We start from the raw sequence: 20,637 nt of genomic DNA, 5'->3' as shown, positions 1-20,637 counted from the left end.
TGTGAAGCTATGCCCTCCTTTTCCTTACAGTTTGGGAGATTCGCTTCTTCACGTCATTATATTTTGCACAAAAGTAGACACAATTTGAGGTCAGCTAACTGCTGCCAGCTGAATACAACTGTGGCACAGTGAGGATACCCTACACTATTCATATTGATTAGTATGGCTGTGGGACAGTGAGGACACATTACACTACTGATATTAATTTGTGTGGCTGTGGGACAGTGAGGACACTGTACACTATTCATATTAATTAGTGTGGCTGTGGGACAGTGAGGACACACTACACTATCCACATTAATTAATGTGGCTGTGGCACAGTGAGGACATACTACACTATTGTTATTAATTAGTGTGGTTGTGGCACAGTGAGGACACATTACACTATTTATATTAATTATGTGGCTGAGGCACAGAGATGACACACTGCACTATTCATATTAATTAGTATGGCTGTGGCACAGTGAGGACACACTAGACTACTGATATTAATTAGTGTGGCTGTGGGACAGTGAGGACACACTACACTATTCATATTAATTAGTATGACTGTGGGACAATGAGGACACACTACACTATTCATATTAATTAATGTGTCTGTGGGACAGTGAGGATACTGTACGCTGTTCATATACATTAGTATGGCTGTGGGACAGTGAGGACACACTGCAGTATTCATATTAATCAGTGTGGCTATGGAACAGTGAGGACACACTACACTATTCATATTAATTAGTATGGCTGTGGGACAATAAGGACAGACTACACTATTCCTATGAGTGTGGCTGTGGGACAGTGAGGATACTGTACATTATTGATATTAATTAGTATGGCTGTGGGACAATGAGGACACACTACACTATTCGTATTAATTAGTGTGGCTGTGGGACAGTGAGGATACTGTACATTATTCATATTAATTAGTGTGGCTGTGGGACAGTGAGGACACTGTACACTATTCATATAAATTAGTGTGGTTGTGGGACAGTGAGGACACACTGCACTAGTCATATTAATTAGTGTGGCTGTGGTACAATGAGGACACACTAGACTACTGATGTTAGTGTGGCTTTGGGACAATGAGGATACACTATACTATTCATATTAATTAGTGTGGCTGTGGGACAGTGAGGATTATGTACACTATTCATATAAATTAGCGTGGGTATGAGCTAGTGAGGACAAACTGCACTCTTCATATTAATTAGTATGGCTGTGGGACAATGAGAACACACACTACACTATTCATATTAATTAGTGTGGCTGTGGGACAGTGAGGACACTGTACACTATTCATATAAATTAGTGTGGCTGTGGGACAGTGAGGACACACTGCACTATTCATATTAATTAGTGTGACTGTAGTACAGTGAGGACACACTAGACTACTGATATTAACTAGTGTGGTTGTGGGACAGTGAGCACACACTACACTATTCATATTAATTAGTGTGGCTGTGGGACAGTGAGGATACTGTACACTATTCATATAAATTAGTGTGGCTGTGGGACAGTGAGGACACACAACACTATTCATATTAATTAGTATATCTGTGGGACAATAAGGAAACACTACACTATTCATATCTGTGTGGCTGTAGGACAGTGAGGATACTGTACACTATTCAGATTAATTGGTGTGGCTGTGGAACACTGAGGATATACTACACTATTCATATTAATTAATGTGGCTGTGGGACAGTGAGGATACTGTACACTATTCATATTAATTGGTGGGGCTGTGCGACAAGGCAGATACTGTACACTATTCATATTAATTAGGGTGGCTGTGGGACAGTGAGGATACTGTACATTATTCATATTAATTAGTGTGGCTGTGGGACAGTGAGGACACTGTACACTATTCATATAAATTAGTGTGGTTGTGGGACAGTGAGTACACACTACTCTACTCATATTAATTAGTGTGGCTGTGGGACAATGAGGACCCACTACACTATTCATATTAATTAGTGTGGCTGTGGAACAGTGAGGATACTGTCCACTATTCATATTAATTAGTATGGCTGTGGGACAATGAGGACACACTACACTATTCATATTAATTAGTGTGGCTGTGGGACAGTGAGGACACTGTACACTATTCATATTAATTAGCATGGCTGTGGGACAATGAGGACACACTACACTATTCATATTAATTAGTGTAGCTGTGGGACAGTGAGGATACTGTCCACTATTCATATTAATTAGTATGGCTGTGGGACAATGAGGACACACTACACTATTCATATTAATTAGTGCGGCTGTGGGACAGTGAGGACACTGTACACTATTCATATTAATTAGTGTGGCTGTGGGACAATGAGGACACTCTACACTATTCATATGAATTACTGTGGCTGTGGCACAGTGAGAACACACTAGACTACTGATATTAGTGTGGCTGTGGAACAGTGAGGACACACTAAACTATTCATATTAATTAATGCGGCTGTGGGACAGTGAGGATACTGTACACTATTGATATTAATTAGTATGGCTGTGGGACAATGAAGACACATTACACTATTCATATTCATTAGTGTGGCTTTGGGACAGTGAGGATACTGTACACTATTCATATAAATTAGTGTGGCTGTGGGACAGTGAGGACACACTGCACTATTCATATAAATTAGTGTGGCTGTGGGACAGTGAGGACACACTGCACTATTCATATTAATTAGTGTGGCTGTGGAACAGGGAGGTAACACACTACACTATTCATATTAACTCATTCACTCCAATGGAATTCAGGAAGTTTGCACTGTAACATCCAATGGGCGGAGCCTAAGCTCTTTGACAGAATCAAATTATGTCCTCACATTTCAAACAAATGTTCATAGCTCTGGAACCACGCTTATTATGAAAGAAGTATAAATGGCAAACTCTTCAGTACAAACTATTTTTATAGTCATAGTATTTTAAACTGAATTTTATAAGTCAGAGTAAACACAGTAATTATTAGATTGGTAACAAGTGACAAGATGTATTAGACTGGTAACAAGTAACAAGGAAACAAGTGACTGTGTTTCTACATAATATCACTGTTATTTCTGACTTTAATTTGGAGAATTCTAAACTGTGTGTAGCATCTCCGTAGATACTTGTGTTTCTGTAGCATACCACTGTTATTCCTGACTTTTAGTGGAGAATACTAAATTTTGTGTAGCATCTCAGTAGTTACTGTTTTCTCTTCATAGCCTTTATAACAATTCATAATAGTGTAGTGTATGTTATAATAGCCTGGTATCAACTGCAGTTACCTTTTGTTTTTTTATTTTTTTCTCTCTGCTATCCTTGCATTTTGTGTTGCTCATAGAATTGTGCTATTTCTTACAAGGTATGCTGCTCTTCCCCTGCATCCTCTATCTTAGTTACTTGGTAATCAGAGTGATTTAAAACTTCAGACTTAATATTTATCTCCTTTTTTCTTTTTTATTTCCAGTCCCCCCAGCAAAAGCTTTATTCTGTGTCTTGGCCAACCTCCAATAAACCAAAGGCTGTCTGGTTGCCCTGCACTGTGAGACCCTGAGTTGGTGGAACACTAAAGTGCTTTCAGCTACACTAGTGTATGTTAGAGCTGTCTTCAGTTTAGAGGACAAATTAAATACTTTTTGCTATAGCCTTTTACTGTAAGCGTGCACACTACTGCCCCCCTCATTTTTTTTCTCTTCCTATTGTACTCCTAGGTCAATTACTTAAAACTACTTTCTTTCAATTGGAGTAAGCAGCGATGGTGCAGCGGTAGCATTTTTGCCTCACAGCAAGAGGTTCTCCTGTTCGATTCTCGGCTGGAGTGCCTTCTGTGTGGAGTTTACTTGTCCTCCCCACAGTTGAGTGGCATTCAAAAGACATGCGTGAATGGGCGTACCTGTGCTGAAGGTTGGGCATCGGGCTGGCAACTCGGCACCATAAAAATCGACTGCCAATCATTAGCGGACCAGAGGTTCGCTGTGGTGACCCCTAACTGGGAAAAGCCAAAAAGAAAAAACAAAAATTTCTTTCAATTGGAAAAGGTTTACCTATGTACCTGCAGCCCATACTTCAATTGTTTTTTTTTTTCCTATAGAAGTAGTGGTCCTTTTCACCACACTGTACTAAATTAGTTGCACAAGATTTGTAGTTATTAGGAAGGTACTGCACTACACTGACCTGGAATTGACTGAACTTTGTTTCCCTGATTGTTTTCTTAGCAGCTGGCCTAGTCCAGTTTTTCTGGCTGACAACCTTGTATTACATTGTGTCTATCTTCCTCCCCCACCTTGAATCTATACACCTCCTTCCCACTCCTGCTTAATTACAGAGGAATAAAAAAAACTGATGTAGAAAGGCACCATCTTTTGACTTAGCTTTTCTGCCCTTGCTTCATAGGAATCCTCAGTAATGTACTCACTTATACCATACCCCATTCTTTTTTAATTAGTACTCTACTGAGTCATAATTTACTGCATGTCCCTTTCTAAAACCCCTGGCATAACTACATTTTCCTACTTCTCAGTGAACTGCAGCTCCCCATTGGTGCATAAATAATAAAAACAAACACAAAGGTAACATTCAAATCAAAATGCTAGGCTGCCCTATTTCTGTATTTGCTAACCTTCTCACTGATTGTTTTCTGTTTGGCGACTGCTGCTCCTCCCGGAAGGTGTAGCCCACTCTGTTCACCCTTTGGGCTCACTCCGCTCCCCTATCCTACCCCCAGATTCCACCAGAACCACTACCTGTATTTTTATACATCTCCTGACTCCTCCCCACCCATCGCCTCTCCAATCACAATCCACCTAACCCAAACTCCACCCACCTGTAGATCTACATCACCCCAAACATCCACCCCTCTTACAATGCTCTACATAACATCTCTCCCTATAACCCCATCTGCCCTACTAATCTCTCTCTCTTCTCTTACCTATCTCACACTTTTTCCCAACCCTTGTCATAACTCTCACACACACTTCACTGCATCATACCATCAACCTCACTTCCCATCCTACTCATCCATCTCACATTAACTCTTCCCCCAATCTATTTTTTCAAAACAAAATTGCTCCCAACCCAACCCCCCCCTGTACTCCCCTCTTTAATGTGGTACTAGAAAATCACTACTCTCACACAACCCAAACTACCCTTGCCCAACACACTGCCTCACTCTTCTACTCCACCACATCTCTCTCTCCCTCACTAGCCGGTGACATCCACCTCAACCTCGGACCCATCTCTAACATCAATCTCACCAAACTCTCCACTCAATACACAAAGTCAAAGTCCATTCACCTCACAACACTTAATGCACAAAGCCTAAATAACAAAACCCATAACCTCTATGCCTGGCTCTCCCATAACCACCCCAACATTAATGCTGTTTCTGAAACCTGGCTAAAAACCTATATAAAAGCTAGCGAAATCCTACCACCAGGTTTCCAAATCATTCGCAATGACAGAGCCCACAAAAAAGGAGGTGGAGTAGCAATAATCTACCTCTCCTCCCATACCATAACTCCCTACTCCAATAAAATACCAACCTTTGCCAATGCTGAAATTATAATAGGTTTACTAAAAATAAACAACCACAAGTCCATATGTATTGCTGCCCTCTATATTCCCCCTGGCGATAATATCAAAACTCTTGAAAACATCCTGTCCTAGTTCTCCTCCAATATAAAAAAATGAAACCTATATACTTGGTGATACCAACATCAACTGGAACACTATTAACTCTGAAGCCCCGTCCCACACAATCAACCTGTACAACTTCTCCCAACTAATACAATCTCCAACCAGACCAAATAAAGATGATATGTCTGGTACCATCATTGACTGGATTCTAACAACTCACCCAAACCGTATCACCAAAGCTGGAATATTACCTGATCTTCTCAGCGATCACCTACCACCCTTTGCCGACCATCTCCTATCTCCACTGCATAAACAACACTATTACATCCAAACCCGCAACCTCTCCTCTTTCAACCCTCTAACTTTCTCCAAATGCTTAAAGCATACTGACTGGTCCCCTCTAAAAACCCTTCCTGTAGATGATGCCATTTCCTACTATAACTACTCATTCTTAGCCCTTCTCAATCAGCAAGCCCTCCCTCGAACAAAATACATCAAAACCAATCCCTGACCATGGTTATCAAAAGATACTAAACTAGCCTGGCACCAAAGGGACAAAAACTGGAAACAATATCAAAAACATGAAAACCCTAACACCCTCCTAGAGTATTAGCAACTATGAAAATCCACAAAACAACTAATAACTATAAACTGCAAAGCCCACTATTCCAAAATCTAGTCATTGCACTCAACAAATCCCAAAAAGTTCTGGTACTCCATATCATCCATGCATCCTGGCAACAAAGAAATCCCCTGCCCAAACCCCAACCTCACCAACATTGAAGCAGCCTTCCAGTTCAACTCATTCTTCATAGACTGCATAGCTAAACTATCAGCCTTCTTTCCACCCCCCTCCTCCACCACCATCCCCTCTTGCCCCAATCACCACCTCAATCATCAACCTTCATCCACATCCTTCTGCCTCAAGCCCATCCCCACAAGCACTATAAAAAACACTTCTCCTCAAACTTAAACCCTGTCACAATACAGCCAACAACCTTCCACCCACCTTCCTCAAACAATCTGCAGATAGCATTGCCTATCCCATCTCTATTCTTATAAATAGATTCATACAAGAATCATACGTCCCTTCTATCTGGTGCCAAGCCTACATCATCCCCCTCCACAAAGGTGACAAAAATACTGATACCACCAGCTGCAGGCCTATTGCCATCCTTTCCCTCTTTCTAAAATACTATAGAAAATGATACAAGCACAACTCATGGCACACCTAACACTAAACAATCCCCTCTCCCCTATTCAACACAGTTTCTGCCCTGGCCACAGCACCATGACTGCCTTTCTTTCCTTTCTTGAAACCATAAACCTCAAACGCAACTCAGGCAAGTTCATATCCACACTTTTTCTAGATCCGTCAAAGGCCTTTGACACCATCTCACACACCCTACTTGTATCCCAACTCTTCACTCTACACCTCTCTCCCACCACCATCGCCTGGTTTTACAGTTACTTGTCCAACTGCCAACAAGCTGCCCAATGGAAACCTTCAACCTCCCTCTTCCTTCCCACACCCACAGGTGTCCCACAAGGTTTTATTCTTGGCCCGCCTCTCTTCAACCTATTCATTAACAGATTTCACCAATCCATCCCAGACTCATCTGTCATCCAGTATGCAGATGACTCAACAATCATCTGCTCAGCCTTCTCCCCCTCTGAGCTCCTAGAAAAAACCCAACTAGCCTTTTCCAAAACAGAAATCTGGATGCAGTTTAAGCATCTAGCACTAAATAAAAATAAAACCAAACTAGTGGTATTTTCCCCTACCAAAAACTCCATCATTGACAAATCCACATTCACCATACCGAGCCAAAACAGCACCCTCCTTGAAATCGTTCCCAACATCAAGCTTCTTGGCATCATTATTGATGAAGAACTAATATTTGACACCCACATCCACTCCGCAATCAAGAAAACACACCAAAAGTTAGGTCTCCTCTAAAGGCACAACTGCATCCTAAGCCCCTCTACTCATCAAACTCTTGCATCCACCTTCCTACTCCCCTCCCTTATGCATGGTGCCCCTCTTTTCACCAAACTCCATCTTGGCCTTCTGTCTGAACTTGAATCCTGCTACCACAAGATCTCCAAATTTGCAGCCAATTCAAAAAACGTATCCCACCACTGCCACTCCCTCCTCACCCTCAACTGGCTTGAACTATCCAACTACCTCAGTTACCTACAACTCACCATTGCCCACAAGCTCAACTTTAAACCTGCCAACTGCCCACCTCTCGCTACTTCCTTAAAACCTTACATTCCCAACCGCTCACTCAGATCCAAAAAACAAACTCTCCTTCAGGTCCACAAACCTGCACGACCTCCTGGCCATCTACTGCTGTCCCACTCCTTAGCTAAACAGTGTAACTCTCTCCCCACACACCTACGCAACCTACCTAACCATACAAATTTCAAATCTCAGCTAGTCTCTCATCTTTCTTCCAAATGGGAATGCCCTTGCCATGCTCCAACTTAAAACCCCCCTCATTCCACCTTGCACCGACTCATTCAACTACCTCTAATATTACTTCATCCCACCCAAAACAATCCCTTCCCTACCAAAAATTAACTTTCTCTCTAATATCTATTGTACTGTACTCTCCAGTCTCAAATATAATGTTACCTTCTCCATGCAAAATATTTTCCTAACGTACTAATGGCTAGTAGTTATATATTTTGAAATGTTAAACCTACAATTGAGTTTATAACAAAAGTATTCCCTTTATGTAAATATTGACATTTCTGTATTGAATTATGTCTTTTATTTTTGTAACATTGTGACAAGCCAATTGCAAATATGGAGCTTATCTGTAAATGTTTAATTAGCTGTATGAACTATGTATTTTGTAACATGTGAAATGTAACTTGCAATTATTGTGCAGCTTTTCTCCCCGGGCCTCCACTGAAAACAGACTCTTCTTGGCCCAGAGGACTTCCCCGGTCATCAGACTTAAATAAATAAATAAATATTTTATAAACAACTTGCAGTATTTCAGCAACAACTCAAGTTACACACTTACAGTTAGCAGCATTTTGTTCATCTCAATGAAACCTTTCATTTTAGGATAAGGAGTTATGTCTGTGTTTTTGGTTGTTGAGGTATTTAGAAAAATATGAAAATTATATCTATATAAATATTGTAAAAACAACAATTAATATCTATTTACCTGCACTAGACAGAGGTCAAATATTAATGCAGTTAAGTTTGCCATTGTGTAAGCTTTAAGATCAATTTATCTAAAACCTTGTATACACCATGGTTTTGGAATTATTGATGCAAATATGAACAAGCAATATTTGACACCTAGAGGCATCAGTAGGAGTTAACTGCAGATGCACCTGGAGGCATCACTCGGATATAATGAGTTAATTAGTGTGGCTGTAGCACAGTGAGGACACACTACACTATTCATATTTATTAGTATGGCTGTGGCACAGTGAGGACACACTACACTACAGGTATTAAATAGTGTGGCTGTGGGACAGTGAGGACATACTAAACCACTGATATTAGTGTGGCTGTGGCACAAAGAGGATGCACTACACTATTTATATTAATTAGTGTGGCTGTGGTACAGTGAAGGCACACTGCATTATTCATATTAATTAGTGTGGCTGTGGTACAGTGAGGACACACTACACTATTCATATTAATTAGTGTGGCTGTGGTACAGTGAGGACACACTACACTATTCATATTAATTAGTGTGGCTGTGGTACAGTGAAGAGACACTGCGCTATTCATATTAATTTAGTGTGGCTGTGGTACAGAGAGGACATACTGCACTATTCATATTAATTAGTGTGGCTGTGGTACAGAGAGGGCAGACTACACTATTAATATATACATATATATATATATATATATATATATATATATATATATATATATGTATATATTATATATATATATACATATTTTTTTTTTATATATAATATATAATATATACATGCATTCAGCTAAAGCATTTGACAGTTTCACATGAAGGGTAACTAGTCTAACATCTAGTGGGGTTAATCATCACACTATTAAATGGAATGATATTTGGCTAAGTGGCAAGATGCAAACTGAGAAAGACTTGGAGACATCATCTGATAGGACTAATATGCAAGTTGGCATTGCAGAGAGAACCGGATTGGGAGTGTTACGTAATGGTTAAGGTGTTTACCTTGCATATACAAGGTGCAGGGTTTGATTCTCCCATGGGTTAATTATCTAGGCTTGCAATGATAATTAGCCTAGTACTAATCTATAAACTGTTTTGGAGTCTATTTATCTGACTGATAAGTCCTGGATATTCAAATGCAAAATGGATTACAAAGTTTGTACCTTAATAACTGGGGCATTTTTTGCAAAATTGAATATACACTTTTTTGTTATTGATACATGGGCCATGCAGTTTGGATTCAGGTTTAATGTTATGAAATATAAGATCATGTCATTTGGAAAATCTAGCATTGCCAGACATACGTGTTTGAGAAGTGAAACTATGTTAGAGGCTATCGCTGAGATAGAGCCGGGTATTTTTGTACATCCTGTTTCATCGGCATGCTATGACAATCATAGCATTTTGTATGAAAACAACAGGTACAATGTTTAGAGCGTTCATGTCTAGGGAAATTAATGTCTGAGGCAACTTACATAAATCATTAGTTAGCTTTAGTTGGGAATACATCTCTACATTTTATGCCTATAAGTGGATGGACATTGGGTATTTATAGAGGTATCAAAGGTGCAAGCTTTGTCTTGCTTACAAAGTTTTCAGTGATCCATTTCTACAGATGCTGTTTGAGTTGGAAGTATATCGATAACAGATTGGCTAGGAACCCCAACACTAATTTTGAAAGCATTAAGAACAAGACAATAAGAGCAGACATGTTTATTAAACAGGGTGTCATTCAACTCTGTTTCAGAGAAGTGGGTTGCAATGCTTGAGTTTAATGAGAATCTGAAGGAGTCTGTGCTCTTCACTGCACTTCAGCTTTCAACACAGGTGCAGATGAACTTATGCACTTGACATATTAATGTACATTGCTGCCTGCTTTCTAGACACTGGTGCTATTTTAATTGCATGCTGTCTATTTACATGTATCTGAATGGTTATGTGGCAAACATGCTACCCTTGTGCTACATTACTGCACTTCACTCTATGAAGACAGCTTAGCAATATTTTAGCTTTCAGTGAATCATTCACACCTTACCCACTTTTCACACAGTGAAGTATACCGCTTCTAATGGTTTTTAACATTCAGTAGTCAGACTTCTGTTTTATGATTGTTATGGGGTACAATAGGGTCCCCCAGACACCAAGAAAACTTGAGAGGGAACCTCCATCTCATTTATCTTCTGAAGGTAGAGGCAATATGTCTCCTAAAGACTGACACACATGACAGTGGTTGCTGTAAGACATGAGCAACTATTAGAAACAAGCTCACTGGTCTATCTGTGACCACATTGGATGACAAGCGCTCACAGAGTTAGAACGACCCACAGTAGTTCCTCCTTATTAAACTGAGGGCATAGCCAGAACTAAAACCAAAGTCTTATGGCATGCATCAGTGTTTCCTATTTCTGTGTGCTGCACTGCACTGTAGGGCTTGCTTCATACCAATTTGTACACCATGTGGAGAATATAGCTATGCACAACTGCTCAACATATTTGTGGTCATTTTTAACTGTTTGCCCCATTACATTGCATTATAATGCGGTATAGGGAAGATTTCCCTTTACTGCACTGTAGTGCGGTCTTGGAGTTGGTATATTTAAAGAGTGGGGGGTGTGGAGGGTGCAGCCTCCCATGTGTGGGGTGCAGGGGGGCTTGCCTCCCTGCCTACAACAATTTGTTTTGGGTTTGTTTTTTTTTTTTTAAGTACATATGCTCGAAGTTTTATAACTTCAAACATTTAAATTCGATTTTATGATGTTCGAAGTTATAAAACTTTGAACATATAATATAGACCCACTATGAACATACCTTAGGTGATTGCACTGACAGCCATGACTGAAGACAGTTCATTCTTATTACTTTGAATATACTTAAACACATATTGTTCACTTAACTTTTTTTTTCATATTTAATGCTGTGTAAGCCATAGCAGTATTTTGTACTACAATGTCATACACTTTGACTATAAAAGACAACCATACCCAACAAATGAATATGTTTATCATAGCTATATAACACCGAATACACTTGTTGCCATAGCACTATAACAGATATATATTAGTATAATGGTGTCTAACAACCAGCCTTACTAAAAAAAATAATTAATAGGTTAGTGGATGTAAACTAGCTATATTCCATTACTTTTCCTTACATATCAGACTAAACAAGCATTACACTATCTAGAAGTACACAGGCTCAGTAAGGCTTTACTATTGTATGTTAGGCAATATAGAAATTATTTATTTATTTATTTATTTATTTATTTATTTATTTATTGGCATTTGTTTACTGGGAAAGTCCATTGTGCTTGGAAGCCCATTTTGGGTGGAGGCCCAGGGAGAAAAGCTCCATACAGTTACTAAGTTACATTTCCAGACAAGAAGTTATATAATATTTGAAAAATAACAACAGAATGTTACAGAGCAAATTCATAGAACAATGAGTTTCATGGTTGTTACAAATACAGGAAGTTAAAATAGTAAATGCATTTATTTTCTGGGAAAACGGAAGCACAGCATGTAGAGCAAAGAATGAAAAGAAATAGCAGGTGCCAATTTTAGAAGGGAGATGAGAAAAGAGGGGAGACTTAGAATGAGGGAAGGGGAATGGATGGAGCAGTGGAGAGGCTGAAGCAGTAAGGGAATAGAGAGTGAAGACAGAAATGTATGCAGATTTAGGGTAAGTAATATGATGGCAGAATTAGAGTAGCATAGAGTCAGTGGTTGAATATAACTTTTGCAATGTTAGAATAGGCTAAAGTCAGTGGTTGAGTATAACTAGGTGAATTAAGTGATGGGGAATAAGTAGCGGGACAGTTACATGTCCATTTGGATAGAAAATGAAGGTGTAATTCCCTTTTAAATGTAGAAGGACATTATTTTGAGCAGATAAAAGGAGGGAGGTTATTCCAGACTTTGGCAATTTCGCATGAGTGCAATAATTGTCCTACAGGTACTAAAGAACAGAAAAAGTACCGAAACTAACACAGCTGAAGGTAAAACAAAAAACTTTAATGCACACAAAAGAGAGTTAGTGCTTTCATGGTGTGCTCTCACCGCTTCATCAGACTGTTCTCAGCTAGTAACAAAAGCACTTAAATATCATGTTAATCAGTCAATTAAGGCACTAATCAAAGCAACAATTATCTGAAAGAAAAATAACACAACTAGAAAGCAAGCAAATAAAACAAATAGTAAACATAAAAAATATATAAAAGTATATAAAAGACAGTCATATACTTAGTGTTTGAGAGGACTAGCTTTTAAAAAAGACTCAAGAAAGACAACTTCATTAAGACCTGGTGTCTTATCAGCATTAAGAGACAGAATCCATTTTTGCTCTGCAGATTCTGTACGATTCCTAAGGTCTTCCCTTCTTAGATTCTCAGGAATAATCTCTAGCACAATAAATTTAAAATTATGTTCCTGTCCCTGGCACATAATATGCTTAGCAAAAGCATTAGTGTCTTTCCTGTTTCTAACATCTCTCTGATGTTCCAGCATCCTGTCTTTGAGTTGTCTATTTCTCATGCCTACATAAAAAGCATGACAAACAGTGCAGTAACTGAAATAAACAATGTTCTTGGTCCTGCAATCAGCATAAACGTTTGTATCTATTTTAAAGTGCATGTCAGGGTGTATGTAAATAGGATTAGAGTGTATAAACTTGCAGGCTGTGCAATTTCTGCATTTAAAAGTGCCATGCCTCTCTGACTGTAAAAGCTTGAAGCAAAAAAATGGTGTATAAGAGTGGCAAAAAATCTCCAATAATGTCAGAACAACCACTCACAGTAGCCAAAAACCTGGGACAAGCTTATAAACCTAGGCTTTAATCTTTACACAAACGATGTCAGCAGATGTACAATCAAAAGTGGATCCGTAAACAGTGCAAAAACAGAGAATAACACTCCTTTACACGAATGATATCAGCAGATGTACAATCAAAAGTGGATCCTTAAACAGTGCAAAAACAGAGAATAACAGTCCTTTACACGAATGATATTAGCAGATGTACAATCAAAAGTGGATCCTTAAACAGTGCAAAAACAGAGAATAACAGTCCTTTACATGAACGATATCAGCAAATGCACAATCAAAAGTGGATCCTTAAACAGTGCAAAAACAGTGAATACCAGTCCTTTACATGAACGATATCAGCAGATGTAGAATCAAAAGTGGATCCTTAAAAAGTGCAAAAACAGAGAATAACAATCCTTTACATGAACGATATCAGCAGATGTACAATCAAAAGTGGAACTTAAACATTGCAAAAACAGAGAATAACAGTCCTTTACACGAACGATATCAGCAGATGTACAATCAAAAGTGGATCCTTAAACAGTGCAAAAACAGAGAATAACAGTCCTTTACACGAACGATATCAGCAGATGTACAATCAAAAGTGGAACTTAAACATCGCAAAAACAGATAATAACAGTCCTTTACACAAACGATATCAGCAGATGTACAATCAAAAGTGGATCTGTTCAACTGTTATTCTCTGTTTTTGCACTGTTTAAGGATCCACTTTTGATTGTACATCTGCTGACATCGTTTGTGCAAAGATTAAAGCCTAGGTTTATAACTTTGTCCCTGTTTTTTGGCTACTGTGAGTGGTTGTTCTGACATGACTGTAAAACCTTGTTAGAAGTAGAAGCATTAGAGCACAAATGCCTTTTCAAAGATTTGTTATTTTTAAAAGAAAAGTGTGGAACAGTGTCTATGGCATTTAACTCATCTACAATATCCAAAATGCTCCAGTTCCTTTTAACAATGTCACATATACTACCAACATCAGAAGAGTATGTGAGGGGAAACCAATTAAATCCTGTCCTTTGTTCAGTAGCTATGGCTTCAGTGTTGGATACATCGTAGTATGGTCTACATTTGCCCCCTCTCTCCTTAAATGCATCAGTAATGCAACTGTCAATATCCTTTTCCTTATAGCCTCTATCTGTAAAATCCAATAATCTGTAAATAGGATTAGAGTGTATAAACTTGCAGGCTGTGCAATATCTGCATTTAAAAGTGCCATGCCTCTCTGATTGTAAAACCTTGTTAGAAGCATTAGAGCACAAATGCCCTTTCACTGTGAACTCGGAAGATGCACCACCTACATTGGATTCTCTGCGTGAAGCTACCAGTGAATCTTTGAACCAGCCTCTATCTTTAATGGAAGGATCCATGAATGCCAATTCCACAGAACTGACTCAGTCATCCGGAAGTGGAGTTGAGTCACTACACCAAACTTAGTACCACTGAGGTAGCACCCCTGATACATCTTCATAAAAAAAGGAAATCCCATTCTGACGATAATGGTGACTCCACCACTAACATCAGCACTGGAGCCAAGCCTAGGGTCACCACTTCTTTTCAACTGCAGAGCCCTTTTCCTATCAGGGACAGGTCACTGAATCGAGGGAGGAAGGGCAGACTTTACCGCCTCCTGAGTACAGAAATGAATGGGAACCTAACAGGGCAACGGAAACGGAGGTAAACAACATGGTTTTTAATATTTCTTCTGTACAGCTTACTTCCGCACAGTTAACATTGCTGAACAAAGGTCTATCATCCATCCCTGCCAGAGAAGCTGAGCTAACTAGTGTCCTAACTGATTTTAGATTGTTTTGTAGGACTCTTACATTGAAAGCTACGCTACCTGACAATGTTAATATCGACACTGCTTCCTTTAGAAAACCCAGCACTTTTATTCCATCATCCAATGCCAAGATAGAGACCTTTATTCAGACTTGTGAGAAACAAATAAGAAAAGAGTTCAAATCCAATAGAAAGAGGAGATACTTTAATCTTAATAATGATGAATATGCAACCCTCAATGAACTCAAGAATTTGAGATCCTTAGAGATTAGACCAGCAGATAAGGGTGGTGGAATTGTGGGGCTAGACAAGGACTTATATCGAACACAAAAGCATAAATTGTTAGGTGATGACACCACTTATGTTTGCATTTCTGAAACTGCTGTTTATGGTATGATCGAGAAGGTTTCCATCTTTACCTTTGATTTACTTATGATGAGTATGATTGATAATAAGCTGTTTAAACATTTTGAAGTACAGCAACCACTAATACCGATCATTTATGGCTTACCCAAAGTACATAAAAATCTAACATTGCCACCCATGTGCCCGATAGTGTCTGGGAATGGTTGGGTAACCGAGCCACTTTCTATCTATATCGAAAATAATTTACATTCTCTGTTAGACACCTGTGACACCATCCTAAAAGATACTAGGACCTTTCTACAAAGATTATATGTGGCTACTTCTGATTTGAGTGCTGACTATATTTTAGTGACAATGGATATAGAGTCACTCTATACTGTGATCCCCAATATTTGGGGCATAGAAAATGTCAGGAAATTTATGCATGTCAGTCACTGTTTTACTGAGGACAAGATCAATTTAATTTTTGCCCTTCTAGAACTGGTTTTAGAAAATAATGTCTTTCTGTTTGACGATCAGTTCTATGCACAAAAAGGTTGGCGTGGCGATGGAGCCTGTGCCAATAGCTATGCCAACCTTGTATTGGTACAATGGGAGAAAGATGTTTTACTTCAAGCTGAGGGTTTCTCTGAACACATTTTATGGTATGTAAGATTTGTGGATGATATTTTTTTATTTTGGAAGGGGACAGTTGAGAGTCTCACGCAGTTTATAGAGTTTTTACATCAGTCTACATATTTTTTAAGATTTACTTTTAAATATTCTTCTGATGAAATTGAATTCCTTGATGTTAAGGTGAACAAAACTGATTTGACTATCCTAGTAACTAGTATTTATAGGAAACCCACAAGAAAGAATAATCTGCTCCATAGAGATAGCATGCATCCTAGACATGTTATCCGGAATGTTGTTAAGGGGCAGGTGTACAGGGTCATGAGACTCCACAATAACTACCAACAGCTTGCTGAGGCTTTGGAGACCTTGAAAATGGATTTTATAGATAGAGGCTATAAGGAAAAGAATACTGACAGTTGCATTAATGATGCGTTTAAGGAGAGAGGGGGCAAATGTAGACCATACTACGATGTATCCAACACTGAAGCCATAGCTACTGAACAAAGGACAGGATTGATTAGGTTTCCCCTCACATACTCTTCTGATGTCAGTAGTATATGTGACATTGTTAAAAGGAACTGGAGCATTTTGGATATTGTAGATGAGTTAAATGCCATAGACCTTGTTCCACACTTTTCTTTTAAAAATAACAAATCTTTGAAAAGGCATTTGTGCTCTAATGCTTCTAACAAGGTTTTACAGTCAGAGAGGCATGGCACTTTTAAATGCAGAAATTGCATAGCCTGCAAGTTTATACACTCTAATCCTATTTACATACACCCTAACATGGACTTTAAAATAGATACAAACTTTTATGCTGATTGCAGGACCAAGAACATTGTTTATTTCAGTTACTGCACTGTTTGTCATGCTTTTTATGTAGGCATGAGTAATAGACAACTCAAGGACAGGGTGCTGGAACATGAGAGAGACATTAGAAACAGGAAAGACACTAATGCTCTTGTTAAGCATATTATGTGCCAGGGGCAGGAACATAATTTTAAATTTCTTGTGCTAGAGATTATTCTTGAGAGTCTAAGCAGGGAAGACCTTAGGAATCGCACAGAATCTGCAGAGCAAAAATGGATTCTGTCTTTTAATGCTGATAAAACACCAGGTCTTAATGAAGTTGTCTCTCAAATCTTTTTTAAAAGCTAGATGTCTCAAACACTAAGTATAGGACTGTCTTTTATATACTTTTATATATTTTTTATGTTTTCTATTTGTTTTATTTGCTTGCTTTCTAGTTGTGTTATTTTTCTTTCAGATAATTGTTGCTTTGATTAGTGCCTTAATTGACTGATTAATTTATGCCGTTTAAGTGCTTTTGTTACTAGTTGAGAACAGTCTGATGAAGCGGTGAGAGCACACCTGAAAGCGCTAACTGTCTTTTGTGTGCATTAAAGTTTTTTGTTTTACCTTCAGCTGTGTTAGTTTCGGTACTTTTTTGTTTTTTTAGTAGTTTCTTGTTATTGTACTGTTCTATTTTTATTCTCAGCATATTTTTTGCACAATTGTCCTACAGGTAGCTTGGGCTTATAGACTTGGAGGAGGCATTGGTGTTGGGATTGTAGGGACCTGGTAGAGTTATAGAAGCTAACTAAGTAGTTTAGAGCGGGGCAGTCTTGAGGCCTGTATATTAGTTTATGCGTACCTGTAAGCTGTAGGAGAAGTAGGTAATGGGGGAGTTCCAGCCATTGCAGTTGTCTGAGGGCTAGACAGTGGTGTGCAGAGTGGTGATTATTGGTGGCGAATCTTGCAATGTTGTTATAGCAAGATTCTAGTTTTGTTAGTAAAGAAGACTGTAGATTTAATAGTAAGGGGGGTACCATAGGTTAGTGAGGGTAGAAGATAAGAAGAGGCTAAAGTTTGTTTGTTTGGTTGGGAGGGAGAGGAATTTATTATGCCAGTACAGTAACCCAAATTTTTGTTGGTTTTACTTATACAGTTTTGAATGTGAAGATCAAATTTGAGGTTTTCATTGATTATTGCCCCCAGTAATTGGGTATCGGTGATTAACTCTTATTTTGGTGGAGACAAGTGAGAAGATTTCAAAGTTGTCAGTGTTGGAGGGGGTATTTTTCTTAGGAGAGAATATCATAAGTTTGGATTTTTTTGGATTTAAGAAGAGATGGTTTTTGTGAAGCCATTTTTCGACAGTGAAAAATGCTGCTTGGGTGGATTTCTGTAGGGCATCAGAGCTCTGAGCAGAACAGACTATGGTAGAGTAATTTGCATACTGAATTTGGGAGCCATGTTGGATCGTTTGGTTTAGGTTGTTAATGAAAATATTAAACAGAAGAGGACTTAGGACAGAGCCTTGAGGTACTCCTGTTGGGTTGTGCAGATATGAGAAGATGGAGTTCTGCCATTTGACAGCATGCTCTCTGTTTGAGAGGTAGCTTTTGAACCAATTAACAGACTGGGGTGATAGACCTATAGCAGATAGCTGGGTAACGAGGATAGGGTGGGAGATTGTGTTGGATGCTTTTGATAAGTCCAAAATAATGGTTGACACTATATTACCTGAATCATGGACCTTATTGATTATATCAAGGTAGGAGATAAGTGCTATCGATGTGCTATGGCCAGGGTGAAACCCGTATTGTGTGGTGGAGAGGATATTGTTTTTCAGTAGGTAGGCTAATAGCTGTTTGTGTACACATTTGAAATTGATAAATGTTTATAAAAATACATTTATTATTGTGTACGTGTACATATGAAGCAATTCATGTCTTCTACTACAAATGTTATTTACTTAATAGTCTTCAGTGAGTACTATTTAAATCCTGGGGGGGGTTTGAATGCATGTTTTAATGCCTCCACAAAAGTGCCAGTGCCAATGAGCTGGGAAATTGTCAGTTTCTGTTTTGTCTGCATGCGTGTGTGTGTGTGTGTGTGTGTGTGTGCGCGTTTGTGTGTGTGTGTGTGTGTGTGTGTGTGTGTGTGTGTGTGTGTGTGTGTGTGCACGCGTGCCTGTGAGTGGGTTTTTTTTGTAAGTTTTCTGATTAAAATGCAATTTTTTTTGTGTATAATTGCTCTGTGTTTGTAAAACCTTTTCTGTCTCCTTCAGATAATGGAACATGGACACAGCTTTGGCTGGTATCAGAATATCATGAGAACGGCTCCCTGTATGATTACCTGAACATTCACACAGTGACACTGGATGGTATGATTAAGTTGGCTCTTTCAATTGCTAGTGGATTAGCTCATCTTCATATGGAAATTGTTGGTACTAAAGGTGTGTTACGAATCTGTTGTTTCATTGTTTTTATAACAGAACATGTTAGTTATTTTGGTCATTCACATGCTTTGTTTAATTAGATTTAATTTTCCATTTTGAGGGGGTTAACATGTTTTAAATGTTTAAATGTGGGGAGTGCCATGCACATTTTAAAATGAATTGCTTTATAACCAGCATTACTCTTTAATAATGGCTTTGCATTCTGATAACACCAAGTGACAAACATTGATTCCTAAATGCCCAAAATAAAGAAGCACTCTACTCATTAATGAAATCACACAGCCTTATTTTAAAAATACATAGCAGACCTTATGTTCAGGATGACCTGACACACAAACAAATGACAGCTGTTTTTATAGGAGTGCTGGAAGCTATGCTCATTTTAGTAAAATAGATGCAGGTTCCTAAATTATTTTATTTTGTTTATTAGCTTGCCTAAGAGATATCTTTCTGCCCTGCAACTGTGAGCATCGTAGGTAGCCTTTTAAATCTGTTATTTTCCTAGACTTGGTAAAAAGCTGAATTTATATCCGACAGTTTTGTGTATGCCCCTTGTTGTGAAAGACCAGATATGAAAACCAAGTCTGTCATCTTTAACTTATTTTGCCCATTTTCAAGTGATTGCAAAAATGTTTTTCTAATGATTATTCAATTTTAGGATAATAGCCAGTTTATGCCTTCCCTGACAGTGTAAATGTATTCTGCTTTACCATTTACTGATTACTGGGAAATTTTATATTAAAATCAAACTGATATTTAATTAAGAGCTGGTTTAAAATATTTTGCAACATTGTTTCCAAGATATTATGAAAAAACATTAAAAAGAAAACAGGACAGCCGCCTAGGATAAGATTTATGAAGAATACATGCAGTGCACATTTTCTCTTCTAGGCCATTTACATCTGCCTCAAACCTTATTGCATGGATCTTGCTGCCTATACAATGTGTGTGTGTGTGTGTGTGTGTGTGTGTGTGTGTGTGTGTGTGTGTGTGTGTGTGTGTGTGTGTGTGT

At 38.6% G+C, this 20,637-nt stretch overlaps 1 protein-coding gene across 8 annotated transcripts in view; it reads left to right on the top strand.

The window, feature by feature from the left end:
* The window catches only part of ACVR1C (activin A receptor type 1C), a 1,029,031-nt gene that overhangs the window by 459,480 nt on the left and 548,914 nt on the right, over positions 1–20,637 (top strand). For all 8 annotated transcript variants that reach the window (XM_044074849.1, XM_044074848.1, XM_044074841.1 and 5 more), the window contains one exon: positions 19,455–19,622. In XM_044074849.1, coding sequence (XP_043930784.1) covers positions 19,455–19,622 — 168 coding nt within the window. The remainder of the gene's footprint in view (positions 1–19,454; positions 19,623–20,637) is intronic.

The sequence above is a fragment of the Protopterus annectens genome, chromosome 6.part0 (genome assembly GCF_019279795.1).
Source record: "Protopterus annectens isolate FY-2018-M chromosome 6.part0, PAN1.0, whole genome shotgun sequence".
Taxonomy (NCBI): Eukaryota; Metazoa; Chordata; order Ceratodontiformes; family Protopteridae; genus Protopterus; species Protopterus annectens.
The sequence above is the reverse complement of the archived record's forward strand: the minus strand, read 5'-3'. Positions and strand labels throughout refer to the sequence as shown.